We start from the raw sequence: 26,415 nt of genomic DNA on the forward strand, positions 1-26,415 counted from the left end.
GCTACTCAGTTGCGTAAATCCAGAAAAATCTCAAGGGTTGACACATATCAGGCCATGGTGTCTAAATAATATTTTTAATATGGGTTGTCTATATATTTATATGTGAAATAAAGCATGCTTTCAAATAAAATAAAAAAAAAAGCATAGGGTTCGAGCTCGAGCAATTGCATTGTTCTACTCAGTCTTTTTTTTTTTTACCTTTTTTCGATTTACATTGTTCACACAGCTGAGCGGCATTTAAGATATGTACGCAGTAAAAGATTAAAAGCCTTTTAAAAAGTTGATTGTGTTATACTTAACTGTTAACTCAATTATATCACATGCTAAAGCTAAATCTCGAGTGGGACACCTGCAAAGGGTATCCTTCCCAGCCTGAACACCAGAGAAATCCCAACTCTCTTGACCCCCCCCCCCCCTGCCTATGATTTAAACCAACTATACTGCTTGTGTACTAGCTGTATACTAGCATATGGCATGTTTAATAATATATATAAATATTTATTAGATGCTTAAGTGGTGTTTTAGACTTCAGGAGTCGTTAAGAAGATGCATCTGCTCAGAAAACACCAATAGCTACCCTAAGCTATTGCATTTTTTTCTGCTCCTAAGCCACTTTAGGCTGCTCCAAAGCACCATTTTTGTTGCTCCAGAATCTGCTCCAGAAAGCAAAATGTTGCTTCCATCACCGATTTAGCCTCGCTTAGCAAAAAATATTTCAGTGATAGCTTGAGGAATTGTTGCCCTAAACAAGCAGAGTGAGTAAGGGTGTAATGAATGGAAAGAAATGAAGCTAATTTTGAGGCACGTAGTTGACCTATTTTGTTTTTTGAACTATGTTTAACTATTTTTGATGAATGATTAGGAGCCACTAGGAATGTAATCCACGTGCCTATCTGCTGATTCATTGGTGTTCAGTAGCCTAACGGCATCAAAATAGTTGCATTGGGGTGTTTTCTTTTGTTTTTGTCAATGTATAAGTTCTCTTGGGGATGTCAATTGCTATAGGGCAAAAATTTTAGTCCAACACGTGGAAAGGTTAATCAGCACTAACTGCAAACCATTTATGTTACAAAAATATTTCAAAAAACTTTATTCTTTTCCCCATGATTATCAGTTTATAAAGACCCTTTCAGGTGCACTTAATATTGCTGACTCTAGATATCATAACCGTATTAGGAGCTGTGCCATACAGTATGACACAGCAGCTTCACATTACCAGAGCTGTATCGCTGCCACGGTGTCAGAATCACTTAGGTGATGAAGCGCAGCCTTTGTTGGCGTGCGTTCCTGTTGATTTATCACCGCCATGCTGTGAAGTCTTCCTGAAACGACAATGGAATGGAGAGGTCCTTGTCTTGGGGCACTATGCATTTTCCATTTTTTACTATCCATGTTAGAATAATGGCTCATATTTTGACAAAGTAGTGTAAAAGACCTCTCATGGTTGAGGAATACAACATGTTTTGATATTTCAGTATAGGCATATTTTGCCTTGGTTTCGGATACAGGTATGCACCGGTAAATTGAGATGAATTAAATAGTTTGTTGATCTTGTTGCACGTGTATTTTGATGATGTCTTGCTTTACTAAGCTGCGCTGAAATGCAATTCATCTGCTCGAAAGTCTGCAGTTTCTGCTGCGAGAGCAGCCCCAGAGCACTCTAGACCACCACCTCCATTCCTTTTCAAAGAGCTGTGCATTCTTGTGCAAAATGTAGTCAGCTTGCAGTTAAGTTGGAGTTCATGGTATCGTCCTGTATAATGCTATTGATAAGCACCACCAAAAGCATCTCTTGTTTTGTTACTAAACCTCATCTGCATGTCCAGTTCTACAATGCCCTGAACAATGTTCATTTTGTTATAAAGTCTTATTGATGCATGAAAGCTTTCTTTGAAGATGTGTCATTTTCTACAAAAGTAGATACGACCATTTGCAGGACTTTGGGGACTATTCGGAGTCGTACTACTCTGTGCAAACCACCGAGGGAGAGCAGATCTCGCAGCTTATTGCAGGCTACATTGACATTATCCTCAAAAAGGTGAGCGTATTGCATGTGTGAGCTTGACAGCACTGATTGATTGATTAATGAAGGTTTTATGTTTCATGATACAATCATATAAGAGTGCAGATACTAAATTTTTTTTTTCTTTAACATGCACCCAATATTGTTCATTATCAACAGAAGCAGTAATGTAATATCGGTGGTAATTGTACCAAACTGCATCAACAGGTGAAACCTGCGAAATCCTGGCATAAATTTTATTATTTGTGCCAACATTTGCCAATACACCGTTGTTGCAAGTTCTTTCGGCGAGAAACAAGACAGCAGGTGTCCAAAATTTATACGCTCACACTTCGAGTGGTGATCGCGGTAGACAAAAAATATCTAAGTAGTTGAAGAAGTCTGTGCACACACCTTGCAAGAATTTTTATTCGTCCATACTGGAAACTTGCAACATTAGTGTTTTTTTACTACTAGATCCTACTATTAATCGGCATATTGTGTTCGACAAGGCCTTGAATTTCTACTCCTTTCCTTCATTACTAAATTATACTGTGAGATAACATTATTGAGTTAAATAATGCAGTTTCTAGCTGTTGTGGATGCAGTTCGTGGGGTCTCAAAATGATTGTTGGTCTCGGAACACACGGAGACTATAGATGCAGTCGAAGTGGACAAAAATCAAGCATTTAGTAAACAAAAATCAAACATCTATTGAACTGCCTTTTACGTTGACGATATGGTCAGACGAATCAAAATATGTCACTAGTGACGTGCTAAAACAACCTTATTAAAATATTCCAAATACACTCAATCAAGCTAACAACAAACACAAGGCAGTGTGAAGGCAGTGCCGTCCTCGTGGAGCCACAGCGGGAGCCAACCATTTGTGCAAGCCGCTGCCACCAAAGAGCCTATCACATCTCATGTGCCGCCAGTTTCCTCGCCGCTAGGTGTTGCTCCTGGTGCGTCCGCCCTAATCCCAATGATGATGATGGTAGACCCTGTGCCATATACTGCTCGATAGCTTTTAACCCTAAATGCAGCCTATTCACGGGACATCTGTGCGCCATGAGGTGTAAGCAACTTTACAGGGGGTGATAGCGCTCCTGCATCCTCCCAACTTTAAAATACTATCTCCACCCCCCCCCCCCCCCAAAAAAAAACATGAAAGAAATCAGCTACACAAGCTCTAACAGAAGATGACAACACATGTTCTAAAAAGAATGTTGGTGCACCAGGACATTGCAGTCAGTCGACACTGCTGCACTGTCCGGCTCGACCACTTCACCTCAGTGCCGCTCCTGCCACCGCAATGTTGCCTTTGGCACAAGGAACCCTCACTCTCTCCAACACATCTTCTGGTCGCGACCAGTGCTCTTGAGGTCTTTGAACTGCAGGCAGTTACGCAGGTCCCAGGCATGTCCATCGCCCGATCTCACGACCGTATTCTTGGCCAAAAGCGAATACGATGCGTAGAAGACAGCCAGTCGCAGGTTTCATCACTCCAGATGCGAACACCCAAAACACTCGTCTGAACAATGCAGTAGGGCAAAGAGAAAGGAGCTTTGGGTACAATGCCCATGTGGTACAAGGATCAGTACTGCTAGCAAAAACATCACCGATGACTGAGATGCCTAGCTCAAATAAAACGAAAGTTGCTTTTCTTAACCCCGGTATCGCCATATAAAATAATAATAATAAAATGAGGGAAGGAGGGTGCAATGCTCCAACTTCACGATCCAACTAGTTCTGTCATGATCGACAGGCGGCTCTGCAGAGCCTTAGGCCTGATGGGTCTCTTGAGAACAACTGGCATCCACCCAGCACCCAGCATAAGCGCATAAAAGGAAGCATTGGTGATGGTCGACTCACTATGAGAGACCCACAATACACAAACGGAGGTTGCTGCTCGCCATGGGACACCGTTAGGAGACGACCATCCATGTCAGCCGCCACGCGCCAAAGAGCCACTTATGTCTCATGTGCCTCCACCCAGCCTCGGTGCCAGGCGTCATTCCTAGCACTACCATGCTAACCATGATGGTGATGATAAAATGTGCCCGAGCACAATGCCACTTTTCGCTCGGCTAAACATAAATGCGGCCCATCTACAAGACACGTGTGCACCACAGGGAGCGAAGGGCTTCACAGCGGATGGTAGCACCCCCACAACATTCTCGTGATTCCTTCAGCACTGAGACCAGAACTCTTCCAGGCTTTGCACAACAACTCAATGGTTGGACACTTCGGTGTTTCCTGTATGCTAGCAAAAATACAGGAACTATACTACTGGCCACGACTTAAGGAGAGTTACCGGTAAAAAAATGCGAGTTTTCTTTAAAATTAGTGATTAGTGATATAACATTGTATTGATGTTGATTTATAAATGTTAAGAAAACATAAAAAAATTAAAAAAATCAGACAAGTTACCATCCGTTGGCATGTAACACACAGCAGCTACGACATATTGAAACTAAACACAATATCTCCTATTGAGCAGTAAGTTAAGTGAGCTTTTCTAGCAATATAGCCGAGTAAGAATTTTCGAGTAGCATAGTGACACCACTCCCTCGCCAATTTGGCCGAAAAACAGAGAATGTTTTGATATGAAGTAGTTCTAATTCTTCTGATATATCCGTTTGCCAGGTTTTCGTTAGCATAACTACATCAAAACAACTTTTCATTTGAATAAAGAGACACTCGAGTTCAGTTACTTTGTTTCCCATTGATTGTACATTCAAATAAAAGCTTTGGAGAAAACCTCTTTGTACATTTTCAAACTGCTTCGCTAATTCACGAATGGCAATATATCCGAGGTCATCCATTTTACAGAACAAGAAACCACGGAACAGTACAAGAACAAACATCAATTGCTCATCGCTGACAAGTCATTCTCACACCTGATAACCTGCGCATGTTCTCCACTCTGCCTACGCACCAAGACCTTCCTATTGGAATGCCATACAAAGTCATAGCCAACTATCTTAGTCCAGGTTTTAGCCGCTAAACCTGGAACACCTGGGAACGCTTGATCATAATCTCGGCTATGTAGATATATTGTTGTTCCTGCCTCAAGAATTTTTTTTGAAGCCACTTATCTCGAAAGTTTTGATGGACAAAGCGAAGGGGCACTCTACCCTCTCTACTTGGCCTTGATGCCAACCTGTGAATAGCGGAAATATCAGTCGGAGCAAGTTCCGTCAAACTCAAAGTTTTCGCAAGATCATTTATCTCATTTAAAAGATTTTCATCTGTAGAATGAGGAATTCCATGTGTTTCCACATGCAGACATTGGCTGTGCCACTCGAGATTATCAAAATCGATCTGAAGTTGGGCGAGACCCTTAGCTGGGTCTTCCTTCTCAAGTTTGTCGATCTTGCATTTTACGTTTTTTATTTCCCTGTCTTGCCCACTCAAGCGTTCCTGAATTTTATCAAAGTGAGCCGACAGCAACTCAATTGACCTGTCTATTCCTTTTACCTTTTCATTAAAAGTAAGGAGAGAATTTAATTTCTTGTCCAATTCCATGATCGTAATTTTAAGCTGAGCATCACCTATTTGATCAGCGGGCCTTGTGGTACTCTTTGATACCCCCGGCCTGCAGGCCTCACACTTCCATGCCTTTTTCCTAAATGACTTTTTCTTTTCAGCATACTCCTGTTAACTCATGTCTGAGCACACTGAATCATGAAAACAGAATTTGCACTCACTGCAAACAATAGCACTCGCGGCATCTTCAATTTCAGCTCTGCAACCGCAGTGCTTAGTCATGTTTTAGCCCCAAAGTCAGTCGTCCCCCCCAAAAAATCGCTTGGCAGCAGCTACAGTGAGTGAAAAGTCATTAAAAAAAAAAAAAAAAGAATGAGGAGTTTAACCAACCTGTAAAACACAGCAGTGGTTATCCGACGTACTTTCCTCGCCATCGCCGCTGCCAAAGTGCCCTGTCGAAAAATCACGCCCCCGCGCAAAATCACTTTCTGTCTTGGTGTCGCTGCAGTTTGCTGATAATCTGCACAGTAAAATGATGCAGTTTCTTCCAGGCAGACAGGTGGAATGGGCGCGGGACTTTGAAGTTCAGTCCAGGCGATTGTAGTCTCGGGTCAATGCACCACAGCAGGTTTTTGAATTCAGCGCCTGTAAAACACAGCAGTGGTTATCCGACGTGCTTTCCTCGCCGTCGCCGCTGCCAAAGTGCCCTGCCGAAAAATCACGCCCCCGCGCAAAGTCACCTTCTGTCTTGGTGTCGCTGTGGTTCGCTGATAATCTGCGCAGTAAAATGACGCAGTTTCTTCCAGGCAGACAGGTGGAGTGGGTGCGGGATTTTGAAGTTCAGTCCAGGCGATTGTAGTCTCGGGTCAAGGCACCACAGCAGGTTTTTGGATTCAGCGCCTGTAAAACACAGCAGTGGTTATCCGACGTACTTTCCTCGCCATCGCCGCTGCCAAAGTGCCCTGCTGAAAAATCACGCCCCCGCACAAAGTCACTTTCTGTCTTGGTGTCGCTGCAGTTTGCTGATAATCTGCGCAGTAAAATGACGCAGTTTCTTCCAGGCAGACAGGTGGAATGGGCGCGGGAATTTGAAGTTCAGTCCAGGCGATTGTAGTCTCGGGTCAAGGCACCACAGCAGGTTTTTGAATTCAGCGTCTGTAAAACACAGCAGTGGTTATCCGACGTGCTTTCCTCGCCGTCGCCGCTGCCAAAGGTCATTCCAGAGATTCCGCGTCCACCAATGATAAGCCTTTCAAGTTCAACGTGTGTATACAAAAGACGGCACGTCCCAACTATGATCAGTTGATTGATGACTGATGCTGGGTTTGCTGCTATCAGTGTCATTGTGTATCGCTGTTATCTGAGTTTCCATTTATTGGCCAGCAGTTTAGCCAAATGAACAGTTTCATCTTGGGCAAATATCCTACTTCCTTTGTTGACGGCTTGACCCTGCAATGGTATATTAAATTGAGATAAAGTGGGCCCACCTACAGTATTCTGATTACTGTATTTACTTGGGTGAAGAGTCCACTTGCATATTGAACCCCCCCCCCCCCGAACTTGGTTCTTGAAAAAAAGATAAAAAAAGAAGTTCTTTAATGTATCTGTTAATTCTATTTCAGTATGCTGCTAGGTTCTTGACGATCGAAACAATATTAAATCAAGCTGTTATATCACAAAATAACAATGCAATAAAAGTATTGGCATAGTTTCACAACTATCGAGCAGCGTGAACGCGGACGACGTTAATCAAAATTTAAAAGTCTCGGTAAAGTGCCATCTGTCGAATACAGGAGAAACCTCTTTGCTTATAGCGCCATACAAGCACAGCAGCCTGACAACAAAGCAAAAAACAAATGCATGGCCTCAAAGATGAAAAGGGTGCGTTGCGGCGAGTTTCCACACCGTGCGCCTGCTATCTTGGAGGCCATGCAAAGCGCCCACCGCGTGGACGGTGCGTTGCCCGTGACCTTAGTACGCCACCATCTAATACTGTGTTTTTGCTGTTGGAGTTGTCATAGTGAACTTAGTTGAGGGCACCTGCTGGCCTGGGCGCCTTCGGCCAGTACGCTAGCTACACGGCTGGTTTTAAACCTAAATTTGGTCGAGCATGCGCCGGAGCATGGAAACAGAGTGACTGGACGACACTACGGCGTCGATCCGTGCGCGTTCATTATGGGATAAAACAAAAGCCTTGAGCTACAGAAAGATTTGTTTAACATTTCGCTGGCCAAAACGAGCAAGACCGTAAAACTAAATTTTCACTCATGTAACTCCCGTGACCTCTTTCTCCTGCGTGATGAACCTTACCCCCCTATTGGCATCAACTTTCCTATAGAAAAGGTGGGTTCATTACGCATCGGCTAGACATTATGCTAGGAAAGCGCTTGTGCAATCTGAAAAGCTTGTGTTAGGGCTAGTTGGAACGTAATGTAGGTACTGACAGTGCTGCGAAGTTGAAGACTGCGCAAAGTGCATCTAGCTACTGAATTTATTAAAATGAAAAAAAAAAAAAAAATCAATAAGTGGTTTCTTTTAAGTAGTGTCAAACAGCTGTAGTGTTTGAAGAGTCCCTTTAATTCTACAAAACTTGCTCCCAGCAGCAATCTCGATGGTTGCATTGGTGTGTAGGCCTGGCTGATGTGACTACTGCAGAATATTGTCACATTGAAACACTGGTGTGCATTTACTTGTGCAGAAAAAGGCCAAGGACCACCTGGGCATTGATGGAGACGAGGGCTCCACCATGGTAGAGGACAGTGTCTCACCGGCCAAGTGAGTGTTGCTAGTGTGCTTGGCTGCATTTGTAGTGAAAGTGTAGGGGCAGTTCTGAAAAACCAGAAAAACATTTTTCTGACAGGTTTCATGAAATATGAAACCACAAGGATGACATTTGCCGGCAGTCAACAGGTGATGCCAAGTGTTTGTAAAACAATGCAGTAGTAGGCTTGATCAGCTTCGCATTTTACAGAAATGGTGTTCTTAGTCTACAACATTTTCGGCAGTGGGCAAAGAGGTGCATGACTGTGATTTTGAAGCAAGATTTGAAGCTGAGGTGTCCACAAAAGAAGGCTTATGTTCCGAATTCCTGCAGTGAAGTGAATTTGGGACAAAGCCCACAACTGAAATATTCAGTGCTTTATCAATTTGTAATTTAACAGAAATGCTGCATTGTATGAGTGTAGTGCATGGGCTGATTTTTAGCTTGGCATTAGTCATTTTGCCCGAAAGTGATCGTTAGTGAAAGACTAATGCAAAATGACTGCAGTAGTATCGGAATCAGAATTTGAGATTTAAAGTTGGGTAATGTTACAGTAGTGTATCATATACTGTTGTCGTGGGGAAACTGCTATGTCGGGCATATGCCAGTGTAAGAATAAAAGATTATTAGATCGTAAGGCCTCATTGAAGGGGAAACCGTGTTCTAATCTTTCTTGACATTGCAGGAAGTGCGCCTGTGCACGCTTGCTATCAGAAGTTAAGGGGCTCTCAAGATTAAAAGAGAAAGTTGCACAAGACATTGAGGAAGCGTTTCTTATTAACAGATCTGGAGAGACACGTGTAGCGAGGCCCTCTATCATGTTGCGTGCCCCTGAGATAGCTCACTTGAGTGCATGTCACTAATTGAATTCTTGTTTGCTCATGTGGCTCGTGACTTTCTTCACATGTATATATGTGTGTGCTTTTCAAATAAAATCAGTTGATAGTATGCCCTGCGTTTGCATAGTGCTTCGCTCATCTTCATTTTTTGTGCTAAGTCCTCGAAGAATGAGCGAACTTTACTAATGTTACAAGCATTCACTCTAACGAAGGAAGGCCCCTGACACATTACTCTAAAGTCCTTTAGACGTGGGGGTATTTTCTTGAAAGGTGCAGTGACCTACAACAAAGCAGTAAATCCTTTCAGACAGAGATACTTTTCAGGAAAGCAGATTCCGCATCTACATTTGGGTAGGAAGGTAGTATTCTCGCGTACAGTGTGCATTATTTATCAAAAGAAAAAAAAAAAAAACCTGTTGCAATATTGCGATTTTCTTGAAGTATTTATTTTTTGTTTTTCCTCTGATAAAAGGTTTTCATTTTCAGCAGTTTTGTGATTTGCTGAAAAGTGAAGGTTTATATCAGGGTGTTTATCAACTGGGAAAATTGGAAAAACCAGGAAATCTCAGAGGTTTTGGTTAGTCTGGAAAATTTCAGAATAAACTCAGGAGATTTGGGCTTCCTCAGGGAAAATCAGCTGAAACTTCATGGAGGGAACGAAAGTCGCGGTAATGCTGGCTCTAACTTGTAAACGAAGGCCACTGGAGCGGCGCTAAAATCCGTTTTTGGTTGTTACCGTATGTCACAGAACTAGTGCTCTATAAGGCGCACACTTCGCCTTCATATGACAGAAGGCAGCCGCGCCGCCAGTGGGTTCCTCTTCAAAGCATGCACAACGAAACAACAACCATTCAGGACAGCGCAACAACATGTCAGACACTGAGCAGCGGCGTGTCAACCTCCTTACCACCTAGAAACAGCTGACGGCATCTGCTAGAAAAAAGAAAAGGATCGAGAGAGAAGGAATGATGTCGCGGCTTGTGACTTCGCCCTCGGCGGAAAGTACCCAAAGAACTGGAAGTGTTCGTAGCCTCCTTTATGCTGTACGCAAGCGAAGGCCCCAGAATCATCTGGAATCCGGGCGCAAGGCTATAAAAGCCTGCAGCAGCGGGAAGCAGTCAGTCTCGGTTGGATGCTTCGCTTGTGCACAGCACAGCACAAGCTACGGATGCTTCTTATCTTCTCTAGAAAATCCCGCCGAAGGTGGCGTCGCAAGTAGCGGCGTCATTCCTTCTCTCTCGATCCATCTCCGTCTCTGTAGGCGATACCGGGAACTGTTTCCAGGGGATAAGGAAGATGACGCGCCGTAGCTCGGTGTCTGACGCGTTGTCGCGCCGTCTTTAATGGTTGTTTGTCCATTACCTGCGCTTTGAAGTGAAACCTTCTAATTACGTGTCTGCTTTCCATCATTCAAAGGCGGCACGTGTGCCCGATAGGGCGCTCATTTTGTGACAGTGACAGAGCTGCTAAGTGATGAACTGTCTCTTGTTTTTTTGTCATGAATCTAAACTGACTGCTTTTTAAACACGGCAGTGGTGCTGCAGGCAACTTTCGTATAAGTAGTATGACGGCATTTCAAGTGTAGTTTCGTCTAGGACTGTACGAATCTGGAACATTCTGAGTGTGCAGCTTAGATAAGGTTCGTTCAAAAAAGAACGTGAATGCAGCGAACTATGTGTTGTGCAGAAAACAGTTTTCACTAAGTAACATAGGAAAGAGAGCTGTGAAAAACCACGCCAATAGCAAAAAGCATCGACTTGTTGTGAGTGGAGCCGGGACACGCTCAGTAGCATCATTTTTGATGCCGCCGGCAAGTGGACGGTCGGTCGCCAGTGTGACTAAAACGGCTAGTGACGTCAGGATCTGCACAGCCTTCAACTGCTACAACTATGCCTACAGACTTCCAGCTACCAAGTAGAGCAAAAGATTTGTTTCAATGTAACAAACAGGTCATTAATGCGGAAGTCATCTTGTGCCTCAATGCTGTCATGACGCACTCATCATTACGTGCTCCTGCGGCGTCCGCTTCTCTGTTTTGGCTGATGTTTCCGTCGTCAGCTACAGCCCAGAAAGTGCAACTTGGCAGAGACAAGGTGGGTTGTACTGGTACCTACGGTCTCGCACCTTTTTTTTAAAGAGAACCTTGTGTTGGAAGTCGAGTCAAGCATGTTACATCGTCATAGTGTTTGATGAATCGTTGAACAAGGTTGTGCAAAAGCAGCAAATGAACGTATTGGTGCGCTTCTGGTCAGATGTAGAGAAACATGAGAACTCATGACCTGATGTCATGCTTTCTCGGGCGCACTCGAGCTGAAGAATTAGTGTCTGCATTAAAAGGGCCACGGAAAGGCTCTCACGACCGAGAATCTTACAGATGTCAATGGACAGATGTCAATGGAGCTTTGTGAAGCGAATGACGGCCGCCGAATCCTTGGAATTAGTAGCTGTGGCCTTGGCGTTCTAAACGGTGCATTCAAAACAGGACACGCGGCAACAGGGTGGCGAGTCATGGAATTTTTGCGGGCTATGTACCATTTCTTTTAATGTGCACCTGCCCGATGTGCTGAATATGCACGCATCACTGGAAGCAACATTTACCCGCTGAAGTTTTGCGACGCCCGGGGGATCAAAACCATTTGTGTGCTTTGAAGGTTTTTTGAGGTACTGCCGTACATAAAGGTGTTCGTCGAGCCGTGTCTAAATGAGAACAAGTGTGCCAGTTGCGCCATGGTTGAGAAAGCTATACACGACCCTTGGCTGTGCGTGAAGTTAACCTTCATGCTTAGTGTCTCGGAAGAACTGCAGTTTTTCAGTTTTTTCTGATCCAGTTCTAGAGCCATACACTGTTGCTTCCATTTCTCGGAACATTGCTAGAAAGGCTTCTATGATCCCTAATGAGCAGAATTCAAAGAAAAAGGTGATGATGACAGTGAACAGTTCATTGAAGTTAATGGGGATAGATACGGACTAGAGTGCAAACATTTTCTGGCACCCTTGGCTTTGCTACAAAAAATGCGCTCAGAAAGGCCCCAAACTTTCTGACTTCTTTATCCTTCAGTTGAGAAGTGACTGCGCCTAATTTTTGATGAATAGTGCAAAAAACAAAGAATTGTGCAAAGGTCGTCACTGCAGTTTGAGCTGACGAGCAGGTGTTCATCTCTACATCCTGAGTGCGCGCTGATTCCAGAGCTTGGAGAAAGGCGTGTGTTTGACTGATGCCCTTGAAGTGTGAAGTGTGAAGAACACCAGTGGGTGACTGGAACAGAGGCTGATCGGGCAATGCAGGCTTACAGGCATGTATGTTCTTTGTCATTGATGCAAGCAGCGTTGAAAAATTTTGACAGGAGCATGGATTGGCTGGATGCCCTTTGGGTGCAAATTTGTGGTCCAAACAAAGAACGGCTCACTTTTGCCGAAATGATCTTCACCCTTTCGCAAAGAAACGCATCTGTCGAGCAAGGATTTTCTATCAACAAAGATTGCCTGGTTTAAAATTAGAAGAAACAATCTCTGGTTGTCCAACGAATCATCTTTGCCATGTCGTCAGATGGAGGAGTTGCCAGTGAGCAACTGACCAAGAGGAGGTTTCAAATGGTCCGCGGGGCAAACAGGCGTTGGGAGGAATAGTTGGAGAAGACTAGAACAGATAGAGCTGACGCGTTTCGATAGAAGCAAGAAAAGATGTGGGCCGCCGCTTCTCTGGAGGAGGAGCAAGTGCTAGAAAAACAGAAAACTTTGGCAGACGCTGAGAAGCAGGTTTCTCTCTTACAAACGGAAATGGACTCTTACAAACAAAAAGGCAGTGACGCGGTATTGTGGTCGACGCATACTAGGACAGCTGAGTATCCGGCTGCTGAGAGGGACCATCACTCGTGCCAGTGTTCGAATCTCAAGTTGATGAGGTCGCAATTATATGATGAAAGGTCCAAAAAAGGTTGATCATGTTGCACCTCCCTTTTAATATTATTTGAATATTGCTCTCTCTCATTTCAATGGGTGTTGTTCCTATCTTTTAAAAACTTTTGTTTGCTGTGAAATAAATGTTACTCACTTTTTTTTGTGTGAAATAAATATTTGCTTACCATTTCAAGAGGTCCAAGCGATTGCTTGAAGTCCTAGAGGGTCTTTGGCATACACCTAAATTGGTGGTCTTCTGTCCCGCGAGGTCTGCCGGGCGGGAACGTTTTCGACCCTTGCTTTGAAATTTCCCGCCATAATCATGCATGCACTGTAAAGTCCTAGAAGGCGCTTCTTCTACCTTCTAGGAATTTACAGAAGTGAAAGTCGATTTTCATTTATATTGAGGCAGCTTTTAGCTTGTTTATCATCGACGCTCACGAGGTGTTGGACCTCTCCTTGATTATATAGGTTACTCTGCCCAAGGCAGGCGCACGCAGAGGTGCCCTGTGTCTGTCAATGCAACGCGTTGCTCCAAGATAACGGACACGTTTATTCGCGAAGACTGCGATAAGTTGCTGTGTGTTGACAAGTGTTTCAAAGAATACCACGTTCTGAAATACTATAGAAGGTAGTCACATGACGTCATTCGTAAGGGGTGCGGCAGCCTTCGAAATGCAGTCACGCTCGCAGAGGTGCACGGTGGTCATCGTAGGACAACCAAAGTGTTTTGCCATGCATGCCTTGCGCTAGTTATTGTGATACCTTATGTGATACCATATGAAACCAGAACATCATACGATGGATTGCTCAATCACCACGGTAATGTTGGCTGGAAATAGGTAAAGATGTTTGCAGTTATAAATGATGATGACACCAAAATACTGTTTCTTTTTTTTATATAGATTATTCTTTACAGGTTTCGTACATTGGAATTTCGCATTAAAGTAATTTGATCTATTGGAAAGCTTAGAAAAATTTATGCACATATCGTTACACGTGCTTGCTAGACAGTGAGAGCATTTGGTGGCTTGGTGTCTTCTTGTATTGACGTGGCAGGAAGTTGTGTGTCTCTCAGGGATTTTCGCAAAAATTCTTGGCAAAAACCTTGAAATCACTGGGAATTTCGAAATGCTGACTTGGTTGACACCATGGCTTATGCTCTACCTGCACTCGCACACCACGTTTGCATTATGTCACTAGTTTGGCCATGCTAGTGTTGGTTGCGCCCTGCACTCGCACACCACGTTTGCATTATGTCACTAGTTTGGCCATGCTAGTGTTGGTTGCGGTAGTTGCCGTGTGCTGCCAGTATGCAGCAAGAGTCGTCCTCTGGATTCCCTGTCATATGCTGTCCGCGTCCCACAAAAACGCTTGGTGAGAAACGCGTAAGGAGCGCACACTCTCTGACTTTTGCTGGCACTCTCTTGTTTGCACTTGTTCGCTCTTGTGATGTGAAAGTGTGTATCTGTGCTCTTTTAGAAAAACTCGTGTAAAAATGTGTTTCCGCTGCATAATTGCGGGATTACGATAAAATGCAGCATGCCATCATTGACACAGCCATCAAAAAGCTGGGCATAAACAAGTGCAACAAAACACCGGCTAGTCATAGTTGCCAGGTGAATTTAAGTTGTTGCAAAAAATGCAACAAGAGAAGGAAACTTGATGAGTATGCACATGACAAGCCGTCAGGCATTTAAGAACAAATATGTTTTTATGCTCCGATATCTTTGAGTGATGTACATGCACAGGTTTCCTTTAAGTATTCTCAACCTTTCTGTTTCCGCAAATAGTGTCGTTTTTTCTATAGCCTTGTTCTGGGGAACCATCTTTTAGTGCAGTCTTTTATTAGTACTACCCTTTACAAAAGGGGATTTACTTTGAAGTGCTTTACTTTTTCCATGCATATGGGAATCATAGTCAGAGACAGTATCAGTACCACAATTTAGGTAGAAAACACTGCAGTAGGATAAAGCATTCAATTGATAGCATTCAAGTAAAAAACATAACATTCACACAACAAAATATAGAAGTGAATGCATGAATGTTACGATTTTAACGTGTCACATGACAACAAATAAAAAGGGTTTGCGGAAGTGTTTGCTATTCCAAAAAGTTCCCAAAGACAAATACAATCCATGTTCTATTCTAAATGACTATTCAAAATTTTTCGATGTTTAACCTTTTTACACTCTTGTACTGCGGCAAAGCTGTTTTTGAAGTTCAGCTACTGTTGAATTTTTCGAAGGCAGGTACAGTGGACATCCTATTGGAAAAGACCCCTTCAGATTTTCAATATTGCCACACATGCTTCTTTCTTTCTGTATGTTATGATGCCAGCCTATTGCACATGTTTTTACTGCCTTGTGCAAATTGCGCCAGAATGTCTGAAAGCACTTCAGATTATCTTCTCATCATTTGTTAGGTATGAGTGTGCAAATGTTAATAGCCTAGTTGGTTCTAGAACAAAGGCACCAACCATTGATAATGCTGAAATGTTGGACGCCGCATGTATAAATGCCAACGTCACTGGCCGCTGATCAGATTATCGAAGACAAAAGCTCTTTTTGCTGTTACTAATGCTATTGTGTATTGCTGAAATCAGAGTTTCCGTTTTCCGGCCAGAAATTAAGCCAAATAAAAGGCTTTTTCTTTGACACGCTGACTGCTGCCTTCATAGACCAAGCAACATCTAGTAGAGTGCCAGGTGGCACCTTCATGAGGGTCGTCCGCAAGGAACGTGCTGCTGCTATGCTGGAGACGGGTGTGCAGCTTCCCTATGAAAACATGGGATCGACACGGAGATGGCCCACCTGTTTTGTAAAACTGACTCCAGCATGACCTAAGATAAGAAATTGAGCTTTCTGAGGAGGAGAGTCAAGCAAAACTCCTAACCTGATTGACCAAGAACCTGCCGAAGACTGTTGCCAAATTAACATATAAAGCCTGTAGGGTCTCGACGAGGCGAGCGTCTCGCCACGCCCCGCTTTTGGAGTGAACGGACACAGTAGACACGGTCGGTACAAAGCAGACAACGTACACACATTTATTTAACTAATTTATAACGACGATATCGTCCGCCGAATGATACTTAAATTCTAATTAACACACTAGTACATTCTTACACAATATTTCCAAACACTCAAACAACATAACACAAGAGCACACAAAAGGCGTCGTCGCCAACGCATCACTGACCTCGTGAGCCTACCACAGGCGGCCCGCGGTGCCGTCCACGGCAGACCCACCGCGAAAGACGACCGTTCGCGGCAACCACCACGCGCAGAAGAGGCTCGCTCAACTCTCACCCGCCACCAAGGCTTGCCTTCCGCCAGGGGTCACTACTGGCGCTACCACTGTCACAACCATGATGATGATAGTTGTAATCAACGCCACCTACCACCCGGTTGTTGTAACCCGAAATGCGTTTGGGCAAGGCACATGCGCCACACGGTGCAAACAACTTAACAGGGGGTGTCAGCACCCCCACATTCCCCCAACTTTAAATGAAACCATATTCCTAAAACAAAAATTAGCTACACAAGCTTTAACAAAAAAAAATGACATCGCAGGTTCATGATGTCCTTGCACCACGACACCGCCGCTGGTCGACACTGCTGCACTGTCCGGCTCGACGTCATCTTTGTACCGGCCCTGCAACAGCAACAATGCCGTCTGCGCGACGAACCATCGCTAGCGCCGACACGTCTTCCAGTTGCGACCAGCACTCAAGAGGGCGCTGGACTGCAGGCAGTTGCGCAGGTCCCAGGCATCTCCATTGCCCGACCTCATGACCGCATTCCTGGCCAGCGATGCTGGCGATGTGCCGAAGACAGCCGGCCGTGGATGACATCCCTTCCACTGAATACATCAACAAAAAAAAAAACTCGAAAGAAAACAATAGAGCAGGTCCTAGGGAAGGGAGCTTCAGGCTTTTCGGCCACGTGGTACGATGGTCAGTACTTCTAGCTAAGACATCCGCGACGGCCGAGACGCCCATCAAAATAAAACAAAAATCACTTTTCCTAACTCGTGCATCGCAAGATAAAAAAGAGGTGAGGGAGGAAGAGCGCAACACCTCAATGCCACGATCCACCTAGTTCTGCCACGTGCGACAGGTGGCTGCGCAGAGCTTTATGCCTAATGAGTCGTTCGACAACAACCGGCATCCACCCAGCACCTAGCCTAAACATAGAAAAGGCAGTCGCAAAGAGACATCCACTCTGTAAGGTGACCCTATCGCTCGTTGCACACAGCAGCTTGCCGAGCGATTCGCGTCCATCGCCCAAACAGTGTTACAACGCATGGCGTCGAGCCGCAGTACCAGACAGCAATGTCGCCCGGCTCCCTGAGCCCAAAAGAGATAGAAGCTATTTACGAAAAATCGGACTACCTACAAGGCTTCCATACTCACTCGCTTTAGGCCTGGCCTACAATCCACGTGCTCTAAGCTTTGCTCACCCCAGGATGCAGACTACATGGCTCTCGTCGCAACTGAACAACGTTCTTGAAAACTAACACCAACAATGAAAAAAAAACCACTTGCAAGCAGGAGAAAAATAAAAACTCAACCTGTCGACAAGTTCAAACACATCACAAATACTGATCTCCTCGCTCTCAACAAAGCACACCACTGACGCTAGCAAAGAATTAAGTCCCCCTAGGCCTACTCTTCCCCGGCTCAAACAAAAGCTTGTACCGAACCGCAAAAACTGTCGTCCGATACTGTGTGGGGTCTCGACGAGGCGAGCGCCTCGTCACGCCACGCTTTTGGAGTGAACGGACACAGTAGACACGGTCGATACAAAGCAAACAACATACACACATTTATTTAACAAACTTATAATGACGATATCGTCCGCCAAATGATACTAAATTGTAATCAACACACTAGGACATCTTTACACAATATTTCCAAACACTCAAACAACATTGCAAAAGAGCATACAAAAGGCGTCGTCGCCAACGCATCACTCACCACGTGGGCCTACCGTAGGCGGCCCGCGGTGCAGTCCACGGCAGACCCACCGCGAAAGACGACCGTTTGCGGCAACCACCATGCGCAGAAGAGGCTCGCTCAACTCTCACCCGCCACCAAGGCTTGCCTTCCACCAGGGGTCACTACCAACGCTACCACTGTCACAACCATGATGATGATAGTTGTAATCAATGCCGCCTACCACCCTGTTGTTGTAACCCGAAATGCGGCTCTTGGGCGAGGCACATGCGCCGCACGGCACAAACAACTTAACAGAGGGTGTCGGCACCCCCACAAGCCTTGACAATAGAGAAGACGCTGGAGATGCGGACACGGCAATACAATCGCAGCTTCTCGGCTACAAGCTATGCCGACATCAGAGTGCTAGGAACCGCTGATCTGTCTGGTACGATCCGAGCGATCTTGCACGATGAACTGCGAAAATTTCTACCTTCAGCACAGCCTTGAGTGTATGCCATAGCGGACGTCATACGCCAGAAGATCCAGCAGTCGCTGGGAATTCCTCAGCTTTCAGAGTCGTCGCTGCGAGCCAGGTATGAGCCATTGTGCTGTAGTTGGCTGCCACGCTCCTCCTCGCCCATGCCAAGGCGCTGCATCGCTGCAGCATCGCGAGACAACGTGGCCACCACCACCGACGTCATACCACCCACCTGCCGGCCGGTGCAATGCTCCAAGGCACACCCATGATTATCATCCACTTTGCTTCCATTGAGGAGAAGTTGGTCACAACTGTCATCGCTGCCAAATAGGACTTCTACGTTTTGCCATCTACAGCGAGGTGAAACACCACATGACGTCGCAGACCACCTCGTAAGAGAGCATTGGATGCTCCGATGACCGGCTACATATCGCCACAGTGTCGCCAATACATCGGCCCTACTAGAGGCCATTTAGCAAGCCTATATTCAGAAAACTAATGGCAACAGCAGATGGAGGTGCGTTTACTGTACTAAAAACTACTGAAGATCGTCGCCGCTGATGCTTGATAGTCTTAAGAGCACATCACAACCTGAATAGAGGCCAAAGGAAGCACCTACACTACTGCAGGATGACCTGACAACTCCACATTGAAGCTACTGAACAAGTCATTGTACTTGTGAATCGACGTTATGACCAAACCACAACACAAGACGACGAACTAGCGACTTCAACGTGCTATTTGACCACCATCACATCACTGCTCTTGTCGATACTGGGGCCGACTATTCCATCGTCACTGGGCCATTTGCCACAAAATTGAAAAATGCTAAGAGATGGGAAGGCCTTGCTGTTCGAACTGTAGGATGCCATCTAATAATGCCTTGAGGTCTGCACAGCAAGAATCACCATCAGTAACCAGACTTATTCCGCGAGCTTTGTAATCCTACAACTGCGCTCCAGGGATGTGATACTTCACTAGGAAGCTGTGCACATGTCTCTAGGATAATAGCGGCAGGTTTCTTGCGAATGACACCTGTGAATGTGCTACCCAGCACCTCCACCAGATGTCACATGGTCGTGAAATTGACGAAGGCAGCAGCCGGCATGTCAAAAAAGAAACCTTTTGTTTGGGCAACCTTCTGGCTTGAAAACTGATAATTAGACTACAGCCATACACACCAGCACTGATAGCGGCGAACAGAGCGTCTGCCGTCAATAATCTGATTCGTGGCCAGTTGAGTTGGTATTTGTACATGCGACGCAGAACATTCAAGCATTATCACTGGTGGCCGCATTTGTTGTAGAATTAAACTTAGTTTTACATGTTTGCGTGCTGAAGCCTAACAAATGGTGCCAAGATAATATGGAATGCTCTCAGACACTCTGGCATGATTTGGCTAGGCTGTATCAACATGCACTGTGGGCTGGCAACACATGACACACATAAAGAAAGAAGCGTGCGTGGCATTTGTGCCCGGATTAAGCGAGTCTTTGGCGCGAACATCCAGCAGCAAGAACATGCAAATCACCCATGTCCCAGCACACAAGGTGGTGAAATAGAAAGAAAAATTGCCAAAAGTAAAGTATTCCCAAAAGTGTATGCAGCATCCTTTGTATAGGATGTGATCACGTTTATGTGGGGGAGACGGGAAATTTAGAGCCGAGTGTATCAAGATGGCTGTGGTGCCAAGAATACTGCATTTACTGTAATGGCAGAACATGCAGAAAACAACTTGCCACATAATTAATTGGGACGTCATCGCTTTTGAAAAACAAAAAAAATGTCTTTGTATTTTTATCTCAAATAATTGATAATACACACGAAAGAGTGCACAATAGAAACTTTCTTCACTTGTATGCACAATGCTGGAGGCACCTGTTGAAATGTACCTAGCTTGTCATATATTTCAACTTCACTGATAATTATTGAGCTTCTCAGTGCAAAAAATACAGTCAACGAATTCAAGCGATGAGGACAAGCGCAGATTTTCAACTGATTTATTACTTCTAAGACGCACATATATATGTTACAGAAAAGAAGATAAGATCACATGTTTAAGCAAAAAACAAAGAAACACAAAAAACCAGAAGCCATATGTGCGTCTTAGAAGTATTAAATCAGTTGAAATTCTGCCCTCGTCCGCGTCTCTTGTGTTCGTTGCCTGTTTTTTGGGCTGAGAAGTTTAATAATGGATTACCAACTAGCCCAATCCCACACTTTACTTCACTGATAAATTAGTAATAAATGCAAATATAACCAATATTAGGTGCACAATAGATTTCATGTTAGCAGAATGGATCTCATCAATTCCTGCACTTGTCAATTGGAGCTTACCTATGCCTGCAGTTACTTCACCTGCGGTTGTAGGAAATAAAGAAAGTTAATGAGGTGGAGGAATCGTGTTGATTGGTATTTGAAAATTCTTATACTGGCACACCTGTTGAGACATCAAAATTTTGCTATAAAAAAGTTTCAAGTTACAACATGTGACGCAATTATTAATATGTGAAGGTTTTTCACAGATATCATTCAGAATGGTACATATCAATGACCATGTGTGTACACCTGTGCAGAGCCACCATCCTGCAGCACACGCCTGCGGCCAAGCCCTCTCAGCCAGCCGTGGGCTTGGTCGCCCTCCCAGGAGTGGTTCGTCCAGGCACCAAAGGTTGCTACACTCATTCTCATTTCTTCACTTGTGATAAGTAGCCAACTTATCATGGCAGCACTTTATTATTTGGAGGTATTTTTGTAGTGTGCAATCACTGTTTTGGTTTCTCAGATGCGGGGTTCAGCAGGGCTGATTACAACTTTCTTGAACAAAGGCTGCCCAGCTGCAGCTGCAATCTCTTCTTGGATGTTGTGAATGTGTGTGACCTCTTTCGGGGCAAGAACTTGAGCTTTGTTAGTCCATAGAGTTCCCGTTGAAAAGGTCTGCTAAGAGAGAGTACTCAGCATAGCTGCCAGCACAAACTCGTGAGAAAAGTAAAAGCAAGTTGGTGTCAACGTCGTGAGGTGGGTGTTGCAACAGCATTTTCACCGCATGAGCTTTCAAATTGCTTTTAAATATTATGACAGCTTGGTTGTAACGTTTATTTGGTTGCGAACTTGGGAGCGAACAAGTGTCTCAGATGAAACGCGACCCAAAAACTATGATGCCACACAGATCATGATAATTGACTGCTGCACAGCTAGGATAAAGTGCATAATAGATGTCTAGACTGATTCCTCCCACGTGGAAGCTGAACGTCAAATTAGCGGGGAACGTCACTTATCGCAGCACTTCCGTGCTGCGGTAAACTGCGGGCAGATGACACGAGAAGTGGCATCATGCGATAGTTGATAGGCACAGTCTGCTCTGAAATGAGGCAGGGTGTCTGGACCAAGTGTGCGAATGATTGTCAAGAGGAACACTTCGTCATCCGATCAGAATAAAAACAACATGATGAGATGTTTAAACGAGCTTCTATTCTTGTTGCGTGGCTTCAGTGTCCACACGAGCACACTGGGGACACTTGGCGAGGCAGGAAATATATTCTTTGCAGTAAGATGTGGATCAAGTGCCATTGTCAGTGAAGAAAAAAACTGTCAAGAAAGAAAATAGGTGAACGTCAGTAAACGAGACAAAACAGCCAGCAGCCAGTTGTGCGCTGAACGGCGGTGTTGTAGGCGAATGTGAGGAATGGTAAAAGTTTACCCCAGTTTTTGTGGTCCAATTGAATGTAGACAGCGATCATGTCAGCAAGGGTTGGATGAAATCTCTCAGTCAGAGCATTTGAGGGTGGTAGCTAGATTCTGTCTTGCATGTATTGCCAGAAGCGTGCAGAACTTCACAGTTGGGATACGATGCCTTTCCACGGTCACTTAGGAGGATGCTTGGAGCACCATCTGGCAGAATTATGGCCTGAAGAACAAAGTCAGCAACTTCCGAAGCAGAACCAGTAATCACAGAAGTTGTCTCGGGGTAGTGTGCTAGGTGGTTCATGGTGGTAACTATTCACCAAGTTCCAGCTCCAGTGATGGGAAAAGGCCCATAAAGGTCAACACCTACTACGTCACCTATGAGGTCAAAAAATGACCTATTGTTGTGGGGCTCACAATTGGCTGTAATTGGCTGGCAGAAGCAGATGTCCGAATTTTGTGATGCTGGCATGGACAGCAGGAGCTCAAGTACCTTTCTACGACGGTAGAAAAGCCAAGCAAGTCAAAGCATCTTCGGCTGCAGTTGTAAGTTTTGTGAGAGCCAAAGTGGCCAGCAGTTTACTCGGGAAAGACGTTGAGTTCATGAAGTCTAAAGATATCATGGTAAAACAGGTGCCCAGCGTTGACTGTTGGGATGATAAATATGATGATACAGTACACCATCCTCCAGCTTAAATTTGTTGAGTGGATGATGAATTTGTGCTTTAGGTGGATGCGAAGTCGCATAAAGTTGGTATGTAATGTGCTGACACTGTGGGTCAGCCAGCTGGCAAGAGCTGAATAGTCGCTGGTTGGCTACGAGCAGCTAGTCCATTAAGGCAAGCTAGGCTATTGAATTAGAAGTGACGTCCAAACTGGTGTTATCAGGCACAGTGGTGGTAGTGTCGAGCGGTGCTGTACCGTATAAACCGGACTATAGGTTGAGTGGGAATATAATTCGACCCCCCAAATTCAGGTTACTGAAAAAAAAGAAAAACAACCCAAAATTGCTGAACAACATTTATTTGTGAATTGGGTGCACTGCACCCCGATCGTAGGAGCTCCCCTCAACTACCATCGCAACTGTTCCTATTCGTCAGACGAAGCACCACTGTCTCCTCATCAAGACGAGAGTTTGTCGCTGGCCGGCTCCCACAGTGCGTTGTCTTTTCTGCCATACAGCAAGTTGCTGATGGAACATTTCTTAAAAGTATTTTCTACCATGGAATCTGGCAAGGAACGCGAGGCGGAAAGCACCCAGCCACAAACAATCGCAAGCGGAGGCATCTGTAGGCGGCCCGGTGGTGTCTTTGAGTTGTTCTTGGACATCCACTTTTGGTACTCCAGCCGCACTCGGTCCTTGAACGGCTTCTTTGGCACAACGCCGATCGGTTGGAGGGTGAACGTCATACCACCTGGTATCACGGCGAGGTCCGTTTTTTCATCGCCCAGTGCACGCTTCACAGTGTCGGTTAAGTGACTATAAAACGCATCTAACACCAGCATGCTGCAAAGACGCAGCAGTGCACCTGCCTGACGGTTCCAGACTACTCGTATCCATTCGAGCATCATGGCCTCGTCCATGTATCCCTTTTTGTTGACGCGAACGACAACACTGGGCGGGAACACTGCTTCGGCATTGTCTTACGTTTAAAAATTGTCTTACGTTTAAAAATCATGAAGGGCGGAAGCTTTCTACTATCTGGCATGCATGCCAGCATGACAGTAAAGCATGAGTGCTCGTTGCCAGTGGACAACAGCTTCATATCCTTGGCACCAGGCTGCATGATCATGGTCGATGAAGGCCTGTCAAACCACACGGGGGTCTCATCGGCATTGTCAATCTGCCTCATCATGTAGTTGTTCTGCTCCCGAATCCGGTTCACGAAGCCCCGAAAGTTTATAAGATTGTCCTCGAACTCGTTTGGAAACTTCTGACAGATGGATCTGTGCCACCGGAAAGAAAATCCTTTGCGTCTCATGAATTGACGCACCCAAGAGTTTGGTGCACGAAACTCTTCTCTCGTGAGTCCCGCTTCTCGAGCGAGATCCACGGCTTTCTTGCGAATGGTATCTACAGTCACTGGCAGCGAGCGCGCATGAACTTCCCACACAAAGTTCCCTAGCGTATCCTCCAGCTGCGGATAAACCGCACTTCGCCCACGAAATGACATTTTCCAAGAATTGCACATCTGCAGCTTCCCTTTCTGCACCCTCCAATAGCGCACGCTTTTTTCTGATACACCAAAGTGGCTCTGAACAGCCATATTCATATTAACTTCTGCGAACTCAACAACCTCTAGTTAAACACAGCTGAATACTGCCTTCTGCTACCGCTACTCATATTCAGTGAACGGGAAAAAGACCACTAAAAATTAAACACTATGTCAAGCGGAGCGAGAACTTAGAACAGATCAGAGGCAAATCACGAACACAAAAAAACAGACAAGAGAGAGAAAAAAAACCTGTTATTGGATTTGAATGCGAATATGGCCGTGTCCAGCTTCTCATGCACATGCAAGCTACATGTTGCCAGACAGCGGTGCACACTCGGCTAGACATGGCTATATAAGACGAGGGGCGACTTTAGCTCGTTGTTTTATTGAAAATATCTCGACTTATATTCCGGTTTGTACGGTAGGTAGTGGGCAACGGGAAAGAGTGTTGGCGGATTGATGTTTTTCGCCAGAGTGTGAATAGTGTCTAACTTTCGCAGGCTTAGAATCCACTGGCCCAGGTGCCTAAACAGGTTCTTCAATGCAGAAAGCCAGCATAATGCGTTGTAATCTGTTGTCATACAGATAAGGACAGAAATTCTGTACTGACCAAACTACAGCGAGGCACTCCTCCTCAATGATAATATTGCTACGTAGCTGACGTATCAGCGGTCAGAAGACGACAACGAGGAAGTGGTCTGTTGGTTGTGCGTGCTGTCTTTCATCTTAGTTGACGCCATACGCATCAGTTTGAATATAGATTTCAAATAGACACGCCTCGTGTCATTTTTACGTAACATCTTTGTGGTGGACGTGCTGGGTACTTCCCCGTCTTCATCACGAAGCTCCGCAATGGCCGCATTATCATAGGTCCAACCATGTCACAATGTCACAGGTTGAACAACCATCGCCTTTGCCACCTGCCCCTACCATGACTCTTACATACGTCGTTTTACCTCCTGCTCGTGATCCCAGTGTATTTTCCGGTCAGAATGGCGTTGACGTCGACAAATGGATCAACCGGTACGAACGGGTCAGCGCAAGCTATAGTTGGGACCCGACTCTTAAGCTTGCCAATGTGCTTTTTTACCTCGATGGCCCGCCGCGAGTGTGGTTCGAGACGCACGAAGCGGAGATTACGAGCTGGGACTCCTTTAAAAAAAAGATTCGTGACCTTTTTGGCGACACCGTTGAGCGGCAGATTGCAGCGCGGAATCAGCTGGCGGCTCGTGCACAGACGTTGACGGAGTCCTACGTCGCGTACATTCACGACGTCATCGCCCTTTGCCGCCAGATTGACGAGCACATGAGTGAGTCGGAGAAAGTGGCCCATGTGCTGAAAGGCATAGCAGACGACGCATTTAATCTTCTAGTTTATAACAACGCTGCCACCGTCCACGCCATCATTAAAGAGTGCCGGCTGTTCGAAGAAGCCAAGAGCCGCCGTATTACTCAGCGATTCACCCGGCTGCCCAACACGGCCGCGACCTCATCGTGTGAAGCCGCCCGCCAGTCCCCCACGTATGACAACGTCACACGTATTGTTCGTCGGGAAATCGAAGCCGCCTGTCCGGCTCCTCTTCAGCCACCCGTTTTCGCAACGCTCGCCTCTGACCAACAACAGCCGTCAGTGTATTAACATACAAGCTGTGGTGAGGCAGGAGTTTGCGAACCTCGGACTTCCATCAGCATGTCCCTTGACTCGCCCTGAAGTCCCGTCCTACTCCCGAGGACACGCTCGCCGTTCACCTCCAACAATGCCCTTCTGTAACCCTTCGGAATGGCGAACACCTGACGATTGGCCTATTTGTTTTTCCTGTTACCAGCCTGGGCACGTTTCTCGCTATTGCCGCAGTCGTTGGTCAAACCAACCATGTCAGACTTTCTCTACCTCGGTGCTCATGCATCCGACGACCCCTCGACGTTCAGTCGCCGCACCCTTCAATTTCTATTCGTTGTTATGGCGTTTATTAGCCGGCACACAGCGAGTCTATACAATGGCGACAGTAACAGCCAAGCACGGACTCTCCGCGCGAGCGGCCTTCTTTTTGGGCAGACCCACTAGAAAGCACTTGAGAGTTCGGCCCATTTCAGTGTTCGGCGGCTT

General features: G+C 45.4%; 1 protein-coding gene across 4 annotated transcripts in view; it reads left to right on the forward strand.

The window, feature by feature from the left end:
* Positions 1 to 26,415, forward strand: part of rhea (Talin_middle and talin-RS domain-containing protein rhea) — a 908,869-nt gene that overhangs the window by 148,270 nt on the left and 734,184 nt on the right. For all 4 annotated transcript variants that reach the window (XM_037423602.2, XM_037423605.2, XM_037423603.2 and 1 more), the window contains exons 13-15: positions 1,937 to 2,038; positions 8,193 to 8,269; positions 20,985 to 21,079. In XM_037423602.2, coding sequence (XP_037279499.2) covers positions 1,937 to 2,038; positions 8,193 to 8,269; positions 20,985 to 21,079 — 274 coding nt within the window. The remainder of the gene's footprint in view (positions 1 to 1,936; positions 2,039 to 8,192; positions 8,270 to 20,984; positions 21,080 to 26,415) is intronic.

This window comes from Rhipicephalus microplus, chromosome 4 (assembly GCF_043290135.1).
Source record: "Rhipicephalus microplus isolate Deutch F79 chromosome 4, USDA_Rmic, whole genome shotgun sequence".
In the NCBI taxonomy this organism is placed as follows: Eukaryota; Metazoa; Arthropoda; class Arachnida; order Ixodida; family Ixodidae; genus Rhipicephalus; species Rhipicephalus microplus.